The 23,010-nt window shown below is 44.8% G+C and overlaps 1 protein-coding gene across 3 annotated transcripts in view; it reads right to left on the bottom strand.

The window, feature by feature from the left end:
• Positions 1-2,007: 2,007 nt before the first annotated feature.
• dusp8a (dual specificity phosphatase 8a) overlaps positions 2,008-23,010 on the bottom strand; it is a 44,377-nt gene continuing 23,374 nt past the window's right edge. For all 3 annotated transcript variants that reach the window (XM_085166566.1, XM_085166565.1, XM_085166567.1), the window contains exons 4-7: positions 4,895-5,061; positions 4,635-4,794; positions 4,201-4,324; positions 2,008-3,887 (exon numbers count right to left, since the gene is read on the bottom strand). In XM_085166566.1, the coding sequence (XP_085022692.1) occupies positions 2,645-3,887; positions 4,201-4,324; positions 4,635-4,794; positions 4,895-5,061 (1,694 nt within the window). In that variant the 3' untranslated portion in view covers positions 2,008-2,644. The remainder of the gene's footprint in view (positions 3,888-4,200; positions 4,325-4,634; positions 4,795-4,894; positions 5,062-23,010) is intronic.

Here is a 23,010-nt window from a genome sequence, read left to right as displayed (position 1 = left end):
AGAAAATCAATACTGAGCCTCTGCATCTCTGGATGTCGTAATGTGTTGTTAATCTGTTGGTGGAATTCCCTCCCCAGCCCCGATCGCGCCCAATGTAAACACACAAAGAAGAAGAAGAAGCAGAGAGGAGTTTGTATTTTGTCATTTCTGTATTTTTGTCTCATTTTCACAAAAACATGAACAGGGGAAGGAAAAGCCTTTCAGTAGAACCTGAGGTATTTTTGCATCAAGCAGCCTAAGGTATCAGGATTTTCTTTTAAAAACTCATCTAAATTCATCAGTGTTCTTAGATGCGTTGCTATTTACACAACAACATAGTAATAATAATAATAATAATAACAATAATAATAATAATAATAATTTTAGCAAATGGGACAGCCTGCATCATCCTTGTTACATGTCATAAATAATTCTAACAACAGTTTTTTAAAAAATATAAGGAGGGAGGTGAGGAAAAGAAAGGTTGCTTGAGCCCCGGGGGAAACATAGGAATCTATCTGAACTTACTGTAGTTGCAGCAGCATAAGGTCAAAAGTCAGAGATTGCCAAAGAGTAAAGCTAATCAAGGGTCAAAGGAAAAATAAACACATTTACATCATAAATAAATAACCATCTCGCACCAGGAGAGCATTCGTGTCTTTCACCTCAGGATACGAAGATCCTCACTTTTTTTTCCTTTCCATTTTGTTACTGGTGTTTTTAATCAAAGCTTTGGAAAATAAGAAATAAGAAAACAAAAAACAGACAGAAAGAAAAGCTAAGGAGCTTTATGGACATGCATTGTGCTGATGTACCAGCAGCTGTGTACCCTGTGTCGGGCTTGGCTCACTGAAAGATCCCCTGAGAATGAACAAAAGGGTGTGTGTGTGTGGAAGGGAGGGGAGCTAGGCTTTACATGTGTATAAGGGCATACAGTGTGAGGTGTGTATGCGTGTGTGTGTGTGTTGGTTTCAGCTTTGGTGGATGCACTGTGATGATGACTGATAAACACGTGCTGGCTCAGGGAGGACGCTCAGCCTTTAAATCTCAAACTTGTGAAAGATTGCGTCTGTTTGCATATAGCTGTTGTTATGCAAGCCCTCATGAAACTGGCAGAGGATGTTTCACTGTGTGTGAGTGATCAGAGATCGCATGGCTACTCTGTCTCCCTCTTCACGCAGACAAACAAAACAGTCTTTTTAGGTAACGCTTAAGCCCTCAATTGAAATCAACGAAGTCACGCTGCAGATGAGCGAGAACAGCAGTGCTGTCCTTAAAAGATATTAGAGGGGAGTGTGTGTCATCTTCTAAGTACAAAAAAAAAGAGTCAAAACTTGGCTTTAGGAGTATCATGTTGCAAGGATGCGAAAGATAATTTGACTAATTGTTACCAGAAAAGCAGAAAAGTGCATCTCAGGATCATACATCACTCTCCCCAAAGAAGGAACATCACATATTTCTTTGCTTGAATTTGTTGAATGTGTGTATTCGTTCGAGTGTGTGTTCATAAATACCATACAGCAAATAATAATAATAATTATAATTCAACAAAAGAAAAAAGAAATAAATCCACAAAACATTATATTATTTCTCATTACCAGAATGAACCAATACAATAAATTAAAACTATAACTAAACAGAAGTCCATTAAAATTGCTATATATATTCATATTGTATATATAGTATTCGTCTGTCTGTAGTCAGCCTCTCAGGTGCATGCTCAGCGGCGACCGTAGGTGGTGACTGGAAGGAGTGGGAGGAGGCTCGGAGGGGGTCTAATAGCGAGCTGAGGGGTTATTAACGCATACCCTCATCAGCATCCGGAAACCTCAGTCCCATCACGCTGTTAACACTGGAAACAAGGGAACAAAGTCAGGAAAGGCGCACTGTGCTTTAGGAGGGGGAAACACTGCCCATTCTTCAAATAGTCTTTCATCAACAAAATGCAGAGGATCCTTCATTGTCAGGGTGCAGTACCGCCTTAATATGAAGTCCTTTGGATCTCTCTACCTTGTGCTGTGGCGATGTGAGGATATGGTGCTGTTAAGGAGTCCTTTATTGTTTTCCCTGTAGTCGGCAGAGCCACTGGGAAGGGGGACAAACGTAGCCGTGCGAGCTTATGAGGCTTATCGAAACCGGGGCGAAGCGTCGGGAGAGAGAACATCGGGCTTGGCTCAAATCACAAGCTATACACCCACTGAAACACGCTACGTTTGACCACAGGCAAGCAGTTTGTGTCTCAACTCTGTCAAAATAAGGGAAGAATTCTATATATTAAGGATGCAACATTTGCCCTGGGTTGTTTCATTTTGTCTGGGACAGAGCTCATAAACATAAAGAGTTCAGTACCTAGATTTGTCCTCTTTACCTCCCACCCCCCAAGATTTTTCTTCATTTTTGTACAAGACTTCAGGATGGTTATGGTCTGCTAAGCACCACATCTGAGGCTCTGTCTGTCCAGGTGCGAATGCTAACCTTTTCACATTAATGCTCAGCTTGCATTTGTCCTTCTCTCAACTAGAGTCTTTAACACTGTCTGTAAGGGGAGCTTAAAAACCCCCAATAACAACTCCTCGGCTCCACCTTGAATGTCCTCTTCCTGCGCTCCCTCTAGCTAGGTCCATTTTTGCCCCCAAGGGGCAGCTCTGATGATGTCCATTATCTGTCAGGATACCTCTATGATCTCCATGCTCCCAGAGAAGCTTGACTGCTTCCCGATTTTCCCCAGTTCTTCCCTGGACCTTGTCTCGGAGATGCCCTCCTCAAACTCCATCTGACAGCTGCGCCGCTTGAACTGCTTTTCAGATGCAGCCCCACCGTTACTCGAGCTGGTGGACATTGTCACCGCCGAAGACGACGAAGAGTCTCGGAGGTCTCGCTGCGTCTGTGGTGCTGACGGCTTCTCCCTCTGGGATTTGTCTCGTAACCGCACACCTTCGCTACACCCAAACGCCACGTACGCCGAGCTGCTACCGAACCTCACCGACGACTCCTGTCCCCCTACCTCTCCTGCTCCCAGCTCCATCTCTCCCTGACCACCTTCCTCTGCTCCAAAGTGCCAGGGAGCATCTGCAGTCGGGGTGACTGGAGTGACGGGGGTTGTGGCTTGGACAGTGTCTCTGTGTTTGGTCCACATAGCCCCAGAACCCACAGTGGGCAGGGAAGGTAATGAGAGGAGCAGGGAGCCCTTTAGGTTTTCTTCCAGGCTGGGGCTCTTGTGGTCCAGCAGCAAGTTGAGGGACTGCGGAGGCTGGCGTGGTTGGGAGTGGATCGGCGAACTGCTGCAGTTTTGTTTGGTTTTTCTTCTGGGTCTGGATGAGGAAGAACCAGAACGATGGACTCCTTCACTTCCACTGAATCCCAAGCCTCCTATGCTGCCCCCACTGCCCGGTGAGGGGAATGGTGAATCAGAGGGGCTGGGGCTGTCAAGGACGGGAGACTGAGAACAGACACCATTGGAGATGCCTCTTCCTGGGCTGTCAAGCTTGCACAGCTTGGGGACGTCTTCAGAGTGTGTGGGTGCCAGGTTGGGGCAGTGGGGACCGTTAGGGGAATAGACAGACTTAATGTCTAGGGAGAAGGAGCGTTTGAGTCGATTAGTGTCCATGATCCTCTCTGCAGAGAGGTGCAGGCCATTGAAGCCTTGCTGGAGAGAGGTGGGTGACGGCAGCTTGGGTTCCGGTGGGATGTGTGGATCTGTGGCGGATGAGTCACAGTTGCTATGATGACCATTCATCTCGAAACCTGTGATGACTCCGTTAACCTCTGAATTCTGCTTAGTGTTGTTTTCAGATTTCTTGTCATCGGAGGTTAAAGCTTGGAGTAATCGCAGGCCCTTCTCAAACTCCAGCAACTGACCCAGGAAGTTAAAGTTGGGGGATATGGACGGTCTTCTGTCCTTTACGAATCTGTCAGCAGAAAAAAATAGGACACAACTAAGCAATTGTGTTCTGAATTGCGGTAATGGTTTTATAATAAATCACATCTGAATTCCTAAGATTAAATTAATGACCTATATAAAGGGTGTGAGCCCTTTTACTGATTCACAATACATAATAGTGTGCCAGACTTGTCCTGACAGGGCAAAGCTAAGCCTTTTGTATAAACTACGCTTGCTGGCAGGGATCTAAGAATTAGATTCCACCTGACAACAATGAGATGTCTTTCTACTGGTGCTGACACCTTAGCTCAGCTGTTAATGGGTGGGAAGTGCAGGTGTACCTGTAGGCGTCATCTGACGATAGGCCCATTGTCTTCATGATGTATGCTATGGCGATGGTTGCTGAACGTGAGATTCCAGCCAGGCAGTGCACAATGACTCTGCAGTTTGATACCTTAGCTTTGTCTGTTGAGAGGTGGAAACAAATAAGTATGAATATGTAGAACTATATGAAAATACATGCAACACTGCATACCACTGACAGGTCTCCTTTTTAGTAGGAAGACTCGGGAGAAAATCAGTGTCTACTGAATAAAAACAGACATATCCTGAAAGAGTACAAGGGTTCATCTAAGCAGACAGTTTACCTATATTACATGTGCATGGTTAATAACAGAATATCACTGCATTCTTTGATGCATAATTTGAGATTAATTCACGTCCTCATCTCCACGTGTCCTTCAAGCCAAACACAAAACGCAGAACGCGCCCTTACCTATGAATTCGTTCGTTTTGTCCAGCCATGGAAGTAACTTCTCACAGTAGTTGTCATTTACTGGGATGCGCATGAAATGGCTTTCGCTGATAAAGTCTGGCTTGGGGCAGGTGTTGCTGGCATTCAGCACATAGGTGATACCATTCTGAGCCATCAGATCCTGCAGAGAGGGACATGTATGTGGTTTAGCATCACGCTTTATTGCGAGTAAGAGCAAGTCAGACATTCTTTACTGGCAAAATATCCAAAATAAATGATACCTTATTGAGGACGTCTTTTTGTGATCCCAAATAGAGGTGAGGCAGGATGCGAGTAGGCCCTACGTTCGCTACAGGCAAGCAGGGCTGGGACAAGCTCATAGGTAGAGCAGTGGCGGGCTTCCCTTCACACAGGCCGGGGAAACAGGAGGAAAAAGCTGCAAAGCCTCCTGCAGGGAAAGAAGAGATGGAGAGAAGCGGTTAGGCATATGAATGCTTTTCCATTTAGACACACACGAACACACACACACACCGGGAGCTCTGCAAAGACTTCCATCACGAACACCGCACCATCATTAGCAGACGCTCAGTAGTCTTTAAAAGGTGAATCTGAGCTACAATGTCTGGGTCCCTTTAGAGCAGCAGGAGCTGGAAAAAAAGGGCTCTCTGTGCTTCTGTGAGTGAGTTAGGTTAACTGCTGGGTGGCCAGGAATGCGCGTCTGGCCCTTTAAGAGGCAGGCGGCTCCACTTTTGGCATATGTGTATGCGTGCGTGTGTGTGTGGCTCCGTTTCCTGCATGAGCTCATGTCCTGTAGCAGAGCATTGCGTCAGGCTGAGGGAATGAGAGAGGCCACAGGTGCAGGGCCAGGACAGAGGCCCAGTAACATCTCCACTGACAGCTGAAAAGCACACACACACACTAATGCATGGTCAAACGCACACACACACACACACGACAGAAGGCGAAGAAGATACGATCTGAAGAAATGATCTCATACTGTTGCGGTCAATATATCCCAATATTTACTCTCACTGACATTAACACACTCTCCACTCAATTCACACACACACAAGTACCCGTACTCATTAATAGTCTGCAGTACTGCAGTTATACAACTACAGGGAGGGGGACAGGGAAAAGAGGCAGGGGTCTTCTTTGGATGCTGACCTCGCTGAGGCGTGTGGAGGAGAGAGGGAGTGCTTCAAGGAAACCTTGAGTCCCAGAAAGACGATTAGAGCCTAATCTAGGTTCAGCCTTCCCTGACCCAATCCTGGATGCAGTGCATGCACACACCTTAACACACACACATACATACACATTCACTTAGTGAGAGTGAGTGAGACATGACATCACTATCCCCAAGTAGCACACACAGCACAGTGCAAGCAGGACGCTGCCTTCGCCTGTAACACACACCCAGCTGCCCTACTCGAGTAACAACAACTGGCAAACAAACAGACGCACACATGTGGAGCACACGGTTTCATGTGCGTGCACCCAACAAACAGCAGAGCTGCATAAAAAGGTTGTGCAAATCCACAGAAGATAGCAGCTTTCGGTATGTGGTGCTATTTCACAACAGCACAGCTTTTGAGCGGTGAGTAGGCCGGGTGCATCCCGATGACCTAGTGCTATTCTGGGTGCAATGTTCCTTTAAGAGCAAAGTGAAGAAGGCCCGTCTGTTTCCAGCTATTAATGGCAACCAGCGGAGCGATGACATCAACAGTCCACATGGGTGGTGGAGTGTAGAGAGGCATTTGATGCAGAAGGAGCAATCGGATAACTTTCAAGAGGAGGCTGAGGGATTGCTGCCGTTACGGCAACGACTCTACGATCAAACCTTTTCTTGGCCTATACAACGTAGACTAAACAGACAGAGTGTGGAGTTCACACTAGACTGTTTCTCAATAGCTTCTCCCCTTGCAGCGAGCCTACGGGCAACGCTACAGCACTGATAATTGATAAAGCAGAGGGAGGAAGGGATCTCTGAAGAGTTTCTTTCCTGGTTTCCTAGTTCCCAGGCTGCTGGTGTGGAAAAAAAATTGCACTACATATAGCATATACTGTATCTGTGTGAGGGAGTGGTATGTTCCTGGAGACAGTCGGATCAACAGGAATAGCTACATCACACAGCAAGCATTTCCTTTTGTATGTGCTTACATTGTTAGAGAGTTGTTAGAAGGACTGAAGACAGGACATTCCACACGGTCTGTGTGTGTGGGTGTGCAGGGAAATGAACACAGGAACAGAAATATTCTGAATCGACTGAACTGATAATTGTAGTCCCGACTAGTGTAGCCAGTTAGAGTTTGCCTGTGAGTGAGTAAGGGGTTACTGGCATAAAGAGTGACTGAAGTCAGAGATAAGGAAGCGGGACTGAGTGTGCCTTCTGGCTTTTCGAGTGCTATTACAGCGACATTACGTCAGCACAATTACAAACACCTTCCTTGTAGTCAAAGCTTTACACGGTTGGTGCTAATGGACATTAGTCACACAGGAGATAGCGTGTTATTGCCACCTCGTCACCTGACCTTGCTTTACTTAGGGTTGCCAAGACAACAAGGGAAAGCAGTGTTGTTGATGACAATTTGCTTCCCCTCACCGACACCACCCTGCTCCAAATACTGGTATAAAACAAGGGCATATGAGCACACTGATTTATGCACACATACACCAAAAAAGCTAAAAGACGTGGCCTCACATTCTCCATTAGAAAAGGATGACACATCCGTTCATTCCTATCTAAGCACACATATAAACATACTGTACACTCACACTGAGGTCACTGAAAATACCCTGTGACACACACCAGCCCAGCTGTCCGCGAAGATGACATCAGAAAGTCAAATGGGAGAGATGAGTTCACCTTCGTGATAATCAGCAGAACCTGACACCCCGCGTTAAACTCACGAGTTAAACTTCCCACAGACGTACCAACCTAAACCTACAGTTTTGTTTTTGTGGAATAAAAACCAGAGCTTCTCACATTATTGTTCAAACACTGAAATCACGAAACCATACTCTGGCAGGATGTGACTAAATTCTGAACATACTCTTTAAAAGAAGAAACGAAAAGAAAAAAGAAGAAAAAAAAAAAAGCAGTTTGGGGAGTAGGAAAACCCACAACCGGGAAAGAGGGCACTGTGTCGCCATCGGCAGCTCTCAGCAGTGGTGACTTCCTTTTTCCGTTTTTCTCTGCCCACTTCATCATTTAAGCAACTGCTTATTTTCCTCTCTCTTGCTCCGTCAGAGGCGAGCGCTCAGGCCTTTCTTTGTTTGCCGGCAGCGAGCAGCAGTCCCTCTCCTCACCAGTCGTTTCCCACATCTAAATTAATACCCAGCTTGTATGAAGTATGAAGGCATGGGCTATTGTTTCGCTAACGTGAAAAGTGTGTCTGCTAAGCAGATCAAATTCAGACTCAGAGCTGTGCTGCTGCAGAAAACTAAAAGATGAATGGAGGGTGGAACAAGCGAATGAACAGAGGCCCACAAAACACCTGCCTAGAAGTTATGGTTTAATGGGATCTCTGCTATTACATCACTGCTGTTCGTACAATTGACTTCCTTGCTAACACAAGCTCACCCCCTTTCTGTGTGTGTGTGTGTGTGTGTGTGTGCTTCAGCCTCCGTTTTACTCTTTTACTTGTCTGTTAATGGAGTAGGGGGGGCAATACACAAAGCAGACGTGTTCATGCACACAGACAAGCTTTCAGGCCCAGGGGGTGGTGGGGGGGCATTGAACGACTACCCCACTCCCCCTCCATCATTTTTCTCTTTCTCTGATATCAGGGGAGACATGACGCCATCCTCTGTGCCCCTCCAGCTGTCCCCTCCACTATGAGGGGGACATTAGCATCTCAATGTACCCGCTCCCCTCCCCGCCTCACCCTCCTCACATGACATCATTGCACACATGTCCCACTTCAGCTCCACAAAGGCCGTGCTGGGGCCTGACGATGCAATGAAAAGTGTGTGCGCTTGTGTGGGTTTTTGTGACAGAAAATGTGTAGACTGACAGAACATGGATGAGATAGTAGGATGAGGTCATCGCTTTCATGCACAGCATCGGCTTTACGATGGCTTGCGAATGAGAGCGCGATATTTACGTCATATTAGCTGACGGTTAAACTTCATCGCTCTTTATCTTCCTGGACGGATAGCAGGAATATTCCACTTTGATCAACTGCCGTTTCAGCAGCGCCGTGTCACTGCAATAAAAGACCATAAACCACCATATCATTTAGCCTGCATCGACAAATCTATTTCCAAAGAGATGTGTTAAAGTGCTCAGTACCTGTGACACATATACTTCTATTTTCATCTGCTGATGGCAAACGTGTGATCCCCCACCCACCCCAGCTTTCTCCGAGCACATGAATTTGACACTTACAGCAGCAGAATCTGCTTGTGTAGATATAACCCGTACATGCACATGTGCACATGTGAAGAGTGACAGGTGCAGATAACTGCTTTGAGCCGGTGCTCTAAAATGCCCCGCGTGCACCGTCTAAATAGACGTACGTCTGTTATCCAAAAGGTTCGACTGCAAAACCAGCAAATTAATTTGAGCAAACGACGAGCTAAAGACACATTTTGTGCAACGTGCACGATGCCGTATTGTCGTATAAAAAAAGGATTTTTCCATTGCTCTGCATTGCCTCGTTGCTCTGTGTGAAAAGGTGTTATGTTAAACACCTGCAGTGCACACTGCACACATATTGATAACATAATCTCCACAAGACACCGTTCTGCAGAGAGAGCGAGTGAGCAGGAGCGAGAAAGAAAAGCCAAGAGCAGAGGAAAAGAAAGAGAGAAAGAAAGAGCCTTTGTGATAATTTTACATCTCAATGACCACAGGCTGAGAGAGCATGAGCACTATGTCATACCATGGGTCACAGCTCTCATCCGCTCCCCCACTAGCTCTTTTTCTCTCCTCTTTTCCCTCTTCATCGCTTCTCATCTTCATGATGTCATCTTCTTAATCCCCTTTCTTCCTATTCTATACCTCTAAACAAATTAAGTCCAAAAACAAAAGATGGGACAGCAACTCTCAGGTCTGGCTTGCTACGCCTAATAAATTCTTTTTTAGCCTGATGTAGAATCCCATCTCTCTAATAACTCTTAAACATTCACTTCACTGCTACGTTTCGTTCGGATAAAGCTTGAAATGGTAAATACCTGACAGTCCACTGTGTCTTTGTACTCATCTGCAGCGCACAAACTATTATCAGTGGCTTTCCACCTTGTTCGCACCTTTTCTGCATGTATTCAGCAATCGTGCATTTCATAGCCATGCAACTCAATGCATATCATAAATCACATTCCATCTTCTGCATGTACGCCAAACGCACAGGACTTCAATCCAAACACGTTGCATCTTATCACCTTGCACCCACACAAACACACGTATCCCTTCTCCTCCAGGTGAATACACACCTCGAAGCTCTCTCCCCTCCTTCATCCGGCGGACCCTGATCTTCAGCCTCATGTCTGTGTCCTGCAGGTCCGGCCAAAAACAGTCCTCTGCTGGGGCAATCACCACATCCAGAGGCATCCCCCAGAACGCACTCTGTTCTCCTCAGAGGAGTGACAAAGGTGAGCCCGCTGAAAACCCCCAAGTCCACAAAACTCCACTCAAGTCAAGTTAGCTGTTCCAGCTGTCCGGCCGGTGACCCTCAGCAAATGGACCCAGCAGAACAAAAACTAGTCCAAAATGTCTGTGGACACGCTCCTCGAGTCAACAAATGGCCAAAATCCCATGCAATGACCACAAAAATTCCTAAAATTCTCCTGCGTCAATATTTGGTAATTCTGTGGTCTTGTGAAGAATGGTGACCACAGAGAGTGCCAGAGAAAAAACAAAAGTGAGTAGCCTGTAACGCCTGTATGTAAACGCCAGTTGTAATCTGCCTGCAGCTGGTTTACAGAGCGTCTGTGTGTTCCTCTGAGCGCTCTCTCTGTCTCTGTGAGTCCACAGCCAGAAGAGCAGCCCACTATTGTTGTGCCGCTCCACTCTCCTTTCCTCTCATTCGCTCAGTCACTGGCTTACACTCCTCCCTCTCCCTCCCTCCTCTCTCTCTCTCTCTCTGCAAAGAGGATGACGGAGCTGCACTCTCTCCTCGAGCTCTGGGGGTGAATGAGCTCACTTGCCGTGAGCTCAGACTCTACCCAACCTCCCCTCCCTCCTTCTCCTCTGCTACCTCCCTCTCTTGTGGAGCCAGTGCTCCGTCATAGCTAATGTCTAAGGCATGTAACCACATTCCTTACTCACCCAGCAAATATGCGGCCACCTCAGGGGCCTAGCTACAAAACAGGCCTCTATCAGGGTAGGATGGAGGCTAAACCGCAGCTATCACGCTGTTAACAAACAGCTACGTTATAGATTTAACTGTCTTTGTTCTCAATGAAAGAGAGGGGAGAGATAATGCTTGGCTTTTGGAAGCCTTTCACTGACTGGCATTACTTGTTTTTGTAAATGCCGTCATACATAACAAACAGAAACATGCTTTATTTTTATCTTTTTTACATGAACCGTTTTCCTGTTTTCTCATTTAATTCATTTGAGACGTTAGGGATGATTACCAGATGATAATTATATCATATCTACAATAATTAGACTCCTACAGCTATGCAGTGCTATCTATTACTGAGTAGAAACTAAATACCTACATTAGGTTGATTGCCTTAAATGTACTGCATCCTCTTAGCACATTACGCTTACTGCAGGAGAGGGAATTAAGGCTGTGACAGCTGATTTGTCTCCCAAGGTGAGGGAATGTATGTGACTTCACCACTTTTCCTGCACTGGTTCACGTCTAACATGTTTGTGTTTGGACACTGCGATTTTGTCTGGAGGATGTGAAGGTAGCCAGGCGAGAAGAAAGAAAGCAAAAGCGTGGAAAAAAGAAAGAAATGAAAGCAGACAAAAGAGGAAGGAAAGACTAGAGGTGATGAAAAGACCAAACAAGCTCGTGGTCAGCCAGCCACCATCCATTTGACAGGCCACAGACTCCGGGTACTATGGAATGACAAACACGTGGGCCACAAGTCCAGTTATGGAAACGAGGCAGTAAAAAACTTCACAAAACTACTGGAAGAGACTCAGTGTTAGCAAACGGGTACAGCTGTTTGTCGAGTTAATATGAGGCTATTGTGTTTTGTGCGTTTCTGCATATTCAGACTTGCTTTCTCGTCTTTTTAGCACACGTTTATGCCAATCAACCTTTGGCTGAAAATAATAGATGTATGGAAACAACTATGTTTAAGCCAGTTGACTGTCCTTTCTATCTCTTCTGCCCCGAGACTTCACAGTGCACTGATTACATTCAAACTAGGTCAGATGGACTTCAATGACATTAAGTCACCACACTGCTCCAAAAAAAAGAGAGAGAGAGAGAAAAAAGGCAAATAAGCTTATACAAGATGTCCAGTTAGGGGGCCAGCTGCATGCTGACTGACCTCATCTCATCACTGCAGACCCCTGAATGATCACACATGGGTGAGAACAGCTTTACGTCATCCTCTGTTCAACTGCAAGAGAGGGCGCGAGAGGAAATGGGCCTAATGATGAGCTTTGTGAAAAATGCAGACACTGGTTTTGGGAGAGTGTCAAACTATGAATAAACACACGTCACCCCACGATCACCGTTTTAACACACACTCATGCACTGTTCTTCCATTTGCATCTGAACAGGTGTGGCATGCCACGGTGGTCAGCTGGGGTCGCTACGCTTTAAACCCACAGATCATCACCTCAGTTTGAATCCACGCCTCGGCTTAGTTGTTCTGGCTGTGTGGCTCGAAGCCATAAAGTAGCTTTGAAACACAAGAGGCTCTAACACCTGCAAACTCTGAGCAGTGGAAACCGACAGCAACAAAACAAAGTAGCTGCTGGCTGATAGCATGCTGAAATACCATGCTGTCGCTCTCTTTATACTCCTCTCCTCCTCCTCTGGTCCTCAGCGGGGTAACAAGGCTGAGAATAGTAGATGTGTTAATTAGAGGATTACAGCCAAGATGCTATAAATGACAGCCGGGCCTTCTTTATTGACTGCACATGTGTGCCCTGCAGCTACAGAAATAGGTGGGATGGTCACTTTGCTCGCCCCCTCCGCTGAGATTCTCTCTTAGATTTAGAGCATACTTTTATGGCGCAGAGCTTGTTACTAAGGCGACGCATGTTTACACACACATACATATACAGAGCCCAGCCAAAACTGATAACGAGCAGTTGGTATGGGAAGGAAACGGAGAAGGTGGGTGAAGGACGAGGAGCCCTGGGACGTCCGAACTGACTGGGAATGCCTCAACAAGAGATGGTGGTGTTGGGTTGATTGAAAGGAGAAACACGACCTTTGCACCTGACCGCTGTAGAGAGTTGTGAGGATTATAGAGCTTGCAGTTCTGTGCTTATATGTTGTAAATGTATCATAAATGCAAACATACTGCATAGTGCAGGGTTCAGTCTGAACTCTAAACCCCTTTAAATGTTGCATAAAAGTCTACGTTTATTGCCCTTAAGTTAAAAAAAAATGACTAACTTAACTTTTGCCGTGAAATTGGTCAGTTTTGCACAATAAACCAAATCTTTATTACTGAATAAAAGGTAATTACTGCACATACACAGTTTTACTTTTCACCACATAGATAAGAAAGACTAGATGGCCTATGTGGCCATAATAGGAACATAAAGATAAATTAGTTAATATTCTGAATCTTTCTTTACAATTATTTAATAAACTCTTTGAAATGTCTTTTAAAATATTGAATTTTTTGAAGTTAAGATAAAAGCACTAAAACACATTCTAGGCACTGAAAATGTATTAAATTACGAATAATTTGATATTAATAATTAATGACTAATTATTTAATGGACTGAATGAGTCAACTCTACTCCAATATTGTTCTCTTTTATAACTCAGTATAAAGTTAATATATGCTTCTTTTTTTTTTTGCACCAGCACAAATTTAAACATTTATCACCAGCAGTGCATAAAAACATAATAAAAATAAACTGACACACGTATACCCGTAAACTCTGTTTGCACTGAGTTGCTGATACAAATATTTTTCTTTAATATATTTTGTCAGAGCCCCCCCCCCCCCGTCCTTTTCCACTGAGACAGGCAGCAACAGGAGCGTCACTCTACACCGTGGATCATCTGTCAGGATATCACAGGAAAGAGAGACGTCATCTTCTGGATAGGGCAGGTTAGGCTGATGAAGACTGTCAGTTAATGCATGTGTGTGTGTGTGTGAGAGAGAGAGAGAGAGAGCGGGAGAGAAGGATGACTGGTGCAAAGGTGAGAGAAAGGAGAGAATAGTGCTCCAGGGATAGGAATAGAGTCTAGTTATTTGTGCCTGTGTGTGTAAATACAAGTTTATGCACTCTTGCACAGGTGTATGATCACTGCACATGTGTGCGTGTGTGTGTGTGAGCAAAAATGTGTTGATAGTGCTGGTTGTCAGGGGATCAGTAACAAGGATGCTCTTGCAGTGATGTAATGCCTACAGGAGAACACAGCTGCCATGCCTGGGGGGTGAGGTAGTCACCAGGGGAGAAAGAGGGGAGGATGGATCGAGGAATGGAGCAATTGAGGGAGGGGGAAGTGCTGAAGAAGAGAAGAGGAGGGGGAGATTAAGTCATGGGAGGATACTGGCGAGGAAGAGGGGCTGTTTGAATCAATAGGGAGATGAAATGATGCTGTCATATTGCCAGGGGACGTTAGAAATGTCACCGGTATTGTGTGTGTGCTCATCTGGACTCTTTCTCAAACATCAATAATTGCACCACCATTAATCTGCACACACTACTGAAATTTTCTGCTCCGCTTTTTACTTTTTAGAACAGAAAAGTGTGTAAATATGTGAGTTTCTCAGACATATAGAGAAGCTTTACGTCTTCGTTACATATGATAACATCAAAAGGGTTGAGGAAGTGAAAACAGGGAGTCGGAGGGAAGGGCAGGTGGTGGATGGTGGTTCTTAGATGCAATCGAGAGAAGGAGGCACAAGGTTAGGGGTGCACTGATGCACCACCTGGTCATGTGTGAGGCTGGGCAGGAGGCAGTCTGATCTCTATCTGCACAGCCTCGAGGGATGCTAGCTCGTAGCACTCATTCGGCAGACCCCCCCTACCCTCCAAACAACTTAAGCCCCTGGAGAAGCTCAGAACCCGAGGGTTACTGCACCAGTAAATCTGTCTCACTGGCAAGAAATTAGTTTAGACTTTTAGACACTCACTCAAGCATTTCCACAAAGTATAAACACACACAGACACACAAAATGGGGAGAAGCTAAAAAGGGTAAGCTATCAAGCACACCAAAGGGGCTTTCAGGACCAGACGGGTTTTCATAAACCAGATGAACTACTTAAAAATACCAGTTTGAGGTTTTGAATGGTGTGTGTGTGTCTGTGTATGCATGTGGAGACAAAGGGGGACTGTTAAGTTTCAATATGAATCGTTGCTGGCCACTGCGTGTGTGTCTTGCGTGCATATGAAGCCTGTGCATTCACTTTGAGTGCATATAAAATAAATGTTAACTTTAGCTTTATACAGCGAGACAGCTTACAGCTGTTTTCTGCGGTTTTATATGGATGAATAATGCATGCGTGTGTGCAAAACAGGCTGAATATGTGCAGAAACCATGTCCATGACTATACGGTAATGAAAACATGAAGAACGCGAATGTGTGCGTGCATTAAGAGCACACACTTCACCCTGCTCTGATTTCCCCAGAGGTGAGTTTGTCTACACAGGTTCTCTTGAGTAGAGCGGATGGCTATTTCATTCTAAATGCAAATGGCCTGAGCTGGAATGCATAGAATAAAACCCCTCAACTCTCTCATTGTCTCTCGCATGTGGTATCAGTCTTATAATGGCGATACTGCGAGAGAGAGGAGCTGACACCAGATCTGTTTGTTTTTAATGGGCTTGTTTCACTGCTACGTGCAGACAGACAGGCAGGTCTCAGATCAGTTTAGTGTTAATTAGCTCCTACCAGCACAGCAGGCAGACTGACAGATCCACTGTCCTCACAACAGAGCTGGAAGCCACGCCATCTGCTCCTCTGTTAGCTCAGCGTCTTGTCTACCTGTCTTACAATTAACTCAGACAGTCTCAGGCTGTACCAGGGCATCTCTCTGCAGACTATATGCCGTGCCTGTCTGCGCCTGTCACTGAGTGTTTTCAGATTAAGTGATATTCTTTAAGAGGAAAACTACTATTATCTGATCAATGTGATAGTAACTCCCAGGGTTTCTTTGACCATATTGAGGCATATTAGAAATGGAAATGTAACACAAATCAGCTTATAATTCAACAAAAAGGGGAAAAAAAAGAAAAGAAAACAAACAAAAAAAGTATGTCATTCTTCCAGTCAATTCGCCTCCTGGACAGAGATCCGGCACAAGGCAGGGTGTAACCTGCAGACTGGATTTGGGTGTAGAGGACATGGTGACAGCGGCTACTGCAACACCCGAGGTCAAGGTTAGCTTTTCCGGCCGTTACGTGCCCTGGACACTGTGTGCATGTGTGAATGTGTCACATCCACAATGCGACAGTGACATCACTCCGTCAGCTACAGAAGAACAATAGGAAGGGAATGACGTAATGCCATGGAAGGAACTGGGCAAGCTGTTTCTGCGTGCACCACTGTGCCAACACCTACATCATGCCGTTTAATCATCTGTAAAGCTGGTGGGATATCTGAGCTTCCCTTTTTCTTTTTAGTCCAAATACAAAACAACAAAATATAGATATATAGAAGATTTGTGCGCATACATGTTCACTAGACATATTTTTCTTTTACCCTGGGGAACCCTGATGTCACTTTATCAGAAACAGGAAGTAGTTACACAACACAAGAGGAAGTGGCCTCTCAGTGCTGTCCAGCCTTCATCTCTGTATGTGTGTGTGTATAAGTGAGTTTTTTGTGTCCGCAGAGGGGGAGATATGAGGAGGACTGAGAATGATCACAAACTGCTGCATACCTCAATCTGAAGGTTTGGATTTGCCTGGAACTCCAAAATTAGCCTGTTGCTGTGGAGATAGAAAATCTCCCTCTTTTATCAGGAAACAGCAGCAGCCCTCGAGGTTGAACCCAAACATTTCAGTGTGTGATCAGCATGTATTTACGGTAAAAAGTCTGTATACATACCAGGAAAAGTGTTAAACCACACAGGATTTAAAGTATCAGCACTGTAACAGGCAGCTATTCTACTCCTCCGCTACTAGTCTGGAAAAGAAGACCCTTTCTCAACCCTTTTTTTGGAGAATAATTAGCAAACAGCATATTAAAGCAGATCATCTGGTGCTATAAGTTTAAAGGGAACAAAGTACAAGTCTGCAAAGACATGGACCTTGTCCACACAGTAAAAGTGGAGTCTTTTCAGTAGGTAAATAAGGAAGCAGCTCTGTGGCATGCCAGAGATAAAGTGCATCAAAGACAGCCCAGTGATAAACAGGAATCCACCATTGTTCCAAGGAATGACGTTATGACAGGAGCGGCAGTGGGCAGTCCGAGCATGAATGGAATCTGGTGGATGCAGTCCAGGCCTCGGTAGGATAAACTAGCATAATTGTTAGCTACTCCTTTCCCTTTTCTTCTGCCTTTGGAAATTTCCACTCCACATGTGTGTCAGAGTCGTCAGGGTAAGCGCCTCAGCGGTAAGCTGACGGTGTAGCAACCAAACTAGCGAGCGCTTGGCCCAAACTCATGATGAGGTTTGAGTTATGAGGTGCTGATGGGGGTGAAGCGAGCTTCGGGTAGCACACTGTTCAGCTTCAGCTCCTGTTGACCCGATGTGTTGACACTGCCTAGGTAACAGTTTCAACAAACTATTTTTATCCCCTGCTGGATGGATGTATGACCGGGGGCAGGCTGGGACGTTCAAAAGGCCTCTAGATAGAGTCTAGAGTTCCAATGCAGCAGGACACAGAAGGTATGAACAGACTATACACAAACCAGCTTAAATACCTATACTATAAACAAGTATTTAGGTCAACGTCACAGGATTTTGCCAAAACGTTTACCAAGAGTAAAACATCAAAAAAGTAAGCAAATATTAATTCTGCATGTGTAAACAAACCCCTAATTTAAACCCTTAATGATTATTTTTTACAGCCATGTTTTGTCTTTGCCACACACGACTCAGTTATTCTGAATCACTGTGAACTTTATGTTAATTTCTTCCCACGATTAAAGTTATTTTAATTCTTCTAAGCTTAAGTATCAGCACCAGGGTCTCATTCACAGACATATCCACACTACTTGAAATTTATGCACATCTCTCCCATACCGGGATCTGGAAGAAACCTTCAGTCTTCTCCTTTGCATGTCAAAGTATATGCGTACAACAATGTGTTTCTCTTGTGCGTCTGTGTATGCGTGTGCATGTGTGTGCAAGGGACTCGGTGATGGAGGAGAAAAGGAAGAAGAGCAGGAGGCAAGCAGAGCAGTGAGATCACGTCATGGTGGAAACATTTGGCAGCAGCTCACATAAACACACACACACGCACACATGCGCGTGCATCACACTGTGCACGCACATAAACATGCACATATGCTGGCCTGTTTTTGTTCTCCCAAATTTAAGGGAAAGAAGGGGAAAATGACATCAAGCTCATCATGTGAGGCCAATGAGACGGACGGGGGAGGGGGCGAGAACACTGGCAGAAACAGAACATTGTTACATAAAATGCAACTTGGTACTGACCTCCTCTGGGCTTTGTTACCATATTTATGTGTGTGCGTAAGAGTGTCTGTCCCCATGTGCATGCATTTGCAAGCTTTCTCGAGTGTGTGCACAAGTTAAGGGTTTGCCCAATATCTCATCAAGGTCATTACCTGCAAAGCAGAAAACAGAGCATTATGTCACTGTCCAGTTAGAGGGCTTTTCAAACTATGTCACGCTTCTCTGAGGCGGGAGGTGATGTCATAGATATTTTATAGCCTTTATTCTTTGACCTTTGTGCTCCCGCGGTGATGGCTGGGGTGGGGCCGGTATGTGTTGTGTATCTACAGGCCAGGGTGAGAGCATCGAGGCCACTGGCGCCAGATGTGACGACCGCAGGAGTCTGGGCCTAAAAATAGAGCTCTGTTCTCAGCACCATGAAACAGAAGAGAGGAAGGAGGAAGAGGAGGAGGAGAAGGGTATGGGTAAAGCGAAGTAGAAGTAAGGGGGAAGGTAAAGGGGGTTGAAGGAGAGATGTAAAGAGGATTGCTGAGGAAGGCGAGGTCATTGAGAATACTGTGTCAGTTCTCCCTGGGGACGGTGAGCTCACCTCCTAATGGCACCACTGGCTCCTTCTCAATGAAATCATTGATCTGCTAGAACTCCCCATGGAGTAATTGAGAGGTAGGAGGGGGGTGGAGGGTAGAAAGGAGCAGAGAGGTGCAGAAGGGGCAGGTTAGGAGGTTAGTATACACAGGAAAGAAGGGGGTGACGGAGAAGCTGAAGAGAGAAAAGTTGTAGGTGGGGAGAAAAAAACCTCAGACACACATCCACAATTAGTCTGCAACCTCTGACCTGCACTTTGACCAATGATAACACACCTGGAGGCATAAAGCAGTAGGCAAATGTCATTCAAACACTGTTTACACAACTTGATCGATCACGTCATTTTCCATCACACGTTTATCTTTAGCCGACCGAACCCAGACCCCCAAGCAAAACTATAAAACTTTTACAGCAGATACATTTTTAGCAGTTTCCGATCACATAAAACTGGTGATCCGCATCTGTTGAAGCATCTCAAACACACATGCGCGCTGCAGGTGTCCGTGTAAATTGTGTGTGTGGAGCAGTTTCTTCACCTCAGGCTTCAGCTTCAGAAAGGCAGACTTCATGCTGGGCTCCAGAAGGAAAGAAAGTCTTTCGTTTCTGTGGAGGCTCACAAACACCGAGCAGTGCGACCTGTCTCTCTGAGCGAGCTCTGTGACCACACAGGCTCTGACACGCACACGCATACTCACGCGCACACATTCAGGATGAAATAAGGAGTATTACCTCATCTCCTCAATTGCTCTCATTTGTCTATTATGTCTTTTCTCACACAAATACTCCAAAACATTGCCTCATACGCATTCGTGCTCTGCTTTATATGCACATATTCATGCATGCACAAAAACATGCATGCTCACAAACAGACCTCCTTATGTAGCTCATTGGAATGTCTGAACGGCTGCATTGTAAGGTTGTGCCTCCCATGATTACCTCACCTCTTCAGCTTCTCTCTAATGTCTGCACACACACACACACACAAAAAACACTCCCCACACTGTTGTATAACAGCACACGAGAATGAGCCGTAACTTACTTGACCTTTGTACCCCCGTGTCTGTGCAATAACACTCTAACCTGATGTCATCAAAGCCCAGAGGAACACAGCAGCTCCTGTATGTGTGTGCATTATTTACAATGTGCATGACAAAGAAAGTGCAAGTGAAAGAAAATGAGAGAGAGGCACTTTTCATCTCCTGATACCTCCCATCAGTATGTCACTGCCTTGCCTCTTGCGTGCTTTTGCGTGGGAGACAGAAAAAAAATCAAAAACTGTGCCCCAGATCACATGCTACAGTATGTAAATGAACCCTTTTCAATGCAGTTCATAGGACTCTGCATCAGGGACAACACTGTCCATCTACTGGACACTTAAAACATGAGTCATGCAATACTAGAATAGCATAACTCATTTTGTCACATTTTATTGTGAAACAGTTTGATTGACGTGTGTGTCTTCAACGGAATGTGAAACAGCACGAACCTGACGAGGCCTGTTCATCTGTGAAATCACTGAAATATTCACTGACATCATCGCCCTGAACATGTCAGTGAATATTCTTAACTCACCTATGTAGCGAAATAGTACAATTTTTTTAAAAAGCTATATGATAGTGAAAAGGCAGCAAACACTTCAAATTTAGGATTACCGTATTTCCCGGACTACAAAGCGCACCTGAATATTAGCCGCACAAGCTAAAATCAGGGGAAAATCCTGTTTTGTACATACATTAGCCGCACCTGACTAAAAGCCGCAGGTGTTTCAATGTTGACTTATCATATGTAAGAGAATATGCACAAAGGGAATTGTCAGGAAAGAGATGGCTGTTTGGAGACACACCCCTTTTATTAATATTTTGATGGGTAAAACTATGGGTACATATTTGCATAACTTTTTAGGTATATGTACAAGTAGCGGTAATTACAAGTACGAAACATGTACTGTGCTTCATAAATGAGTAACAAATGTAGTACATAACAATAACCTACAGCACACCAGAAAAATAGATTCGGACTACCTTTTAGGCTCAGGTGCAGTGACACGGCTTTAACAAGAAGAAAAGTCAGTAGCGCTACTGTGAAGTTTGTTTTTCGCGCTACTTGTACGGCACTATGTTTCCTGGCGGATGGACATGTGACCAACATACCACTCTTGAACCCCGATACTGTGTGTCTGATCACGTGCCCTTCCGCCAGGCAACGTAGTGCCGTACAACAGCGGAACAAAGAAAACAAATCGTCTTACGATATGACAAAAATCATGGACAATCCATAGAAAAGCCGCACCTGACTAAAAGCCGCAGGGTTCAAAGCTTGTGCAAAAAGTAGCGGCTTATAGCCTGACAATTACGGTAATTGACTATGTGCACATTAGCATTTGCTACTTCCGGTGCGGAAACTCCTGTGGGGAGCTTTGTTTCCGGCGTCCTATTCGCGCCCAGTGTTGCCAACTCCTCAGTAAGGAAAATCGCTATTGGCTGTCCTAAAAGTCGCTAGAAGTCGCTAAATGACGTCATCGCCTAATTTGCATAATTGGTCATGCTAATGTAATTGTAATCTATGTTGTTGGAGAGAGAAATAACATCGTGGAAGAGACAAAGTGAGTAAAAAATGTCCTAAATGCATTTAGAGTTTATTTAGAACTACAAATTAAATTTAGCAATTATTGTTTTTTTAATGTCACAATTCCAACCCTGCTCCTTTACCCGGGCTTGGACCGGCAAAAGTGACCCGAAATAGGCACTCTGGTGGAGTTACTTTGTGTGTGTGTGTTTATAAGTAGTTTTAAACCTTGTGATCCACAAAACAGCATAAGAGTAAAAGAGTAAAAGAAGAACTGACTGCGTTACAGCACCCGCTGCTTGTTGAGAGTAAAAGCGATATGCGCTTTCACGTCTTTTTTTTAGCGACTTTTTGTAGAAAAAAAGTCGCTAGGGGGTCTGAAAACTCGCTAAATATAGCGACAAAGTCGCTAAGTTGGCAACACTGTTCGCGCCTGGTTTACAGTCCAAATCAAGTTAAGCAAATGAATGAATCGAGTGGCGATTTACATTTCTATAGATGTCTCGGGCATTTACCCAATATATCTGTAAATGATGTTCATGGACTTGTCGATATTTTTTCCCCGCGCTTCAGGGCAAAAGAAGAAGAAAATGGATTCAAATGTTATATTTCTCAGCTGTCCTTCGTTTATCGCGGGTGTTATGTTCTAAAAATAACCAGCGATAAATGATATCAAGTAGCCAATTTTATTTTTTGACGGTGCAAAACATTTCGTGGACATCGTGGACATACAGTACTGCACTTCAGAGCAAACTTGCACTAAAAAATCTGCGAAACAGCGAGGTGAAAGGTGAACCGCGTTATTAGCGAGGGACCGCTGTAATTTTTAAGGTAAGTCACAACATACCCTTCGTAAATACTAATGTATAGAAACCCTTAACAGCAATCATTCATTTTTTGTGTGGCTTTTTTCACGGTTTGTTAACATGCTGTGTAGGTGTGTACTTGACTAGCTGATCTGACATAACGGGGGAAACATCTGGTTTGACTATTCTTCACCTGTAGTTTGAATGCTGAACATTTGCCTGTTTAAATCATAAGACCAGTCACTATACAGAGATGTGCTTCTGAATGTGGACGATGTGTCTTCTGCTGCAGTGATGCAGTTCTGCTTGTGTTGAGTGATGTAAACAACTGATCGATCTAAACTCTTTAAACGTCAAAATTGATCATTAGATTTTTTATGACACAACAGTGGTGAGTGTTCCCACCTTCTGCTCTTTGTAACTTAACGCGATCTTTCCGTTTTCGAGTTTTGGACATGATTTTGGAGTATGTCTTCGCAGTAGCGATTGACCGCAAAGTAAAGCTACCAGAAACGTACAACCCTACATCCGGTCTCAAACCAGGAAGTTAGCATTTTCTCGTGCACAGGGTCAATACACCGGAAAACTTTATTTTATGGCCACATAACTGTTTCAGGATTCCCTCTGCACCATGAGTGCAGTCAAGTGCTGCCACTATAGACTATTTAGACATGTCCCTTGTCCCTTGTCACTACCTCATTTCAGTTGGTGTCCCCTTTCTCTCCTTTTTCCCTTTGACCTAACG

Source organism: Neolamprologus multifasciatus, chromosome 7, assembly GCF_963576455.1.
Source record: "Neolamprologus multifasciatus chromosome 7, fNeoMul1.2, whole genome shotgun sequence".
NCBI lineage: Eukaryota > Metazoa > Chordata > Actinopteri > Cichliformes > Cichlidae > Neolamprologus > Neolamprologus multifasciatus.
The sequence above is the reverse complement of the archived record's forward strand: the minus strand, read 5'-3'. Positions and strand labels throughout refer to the sequence as shown.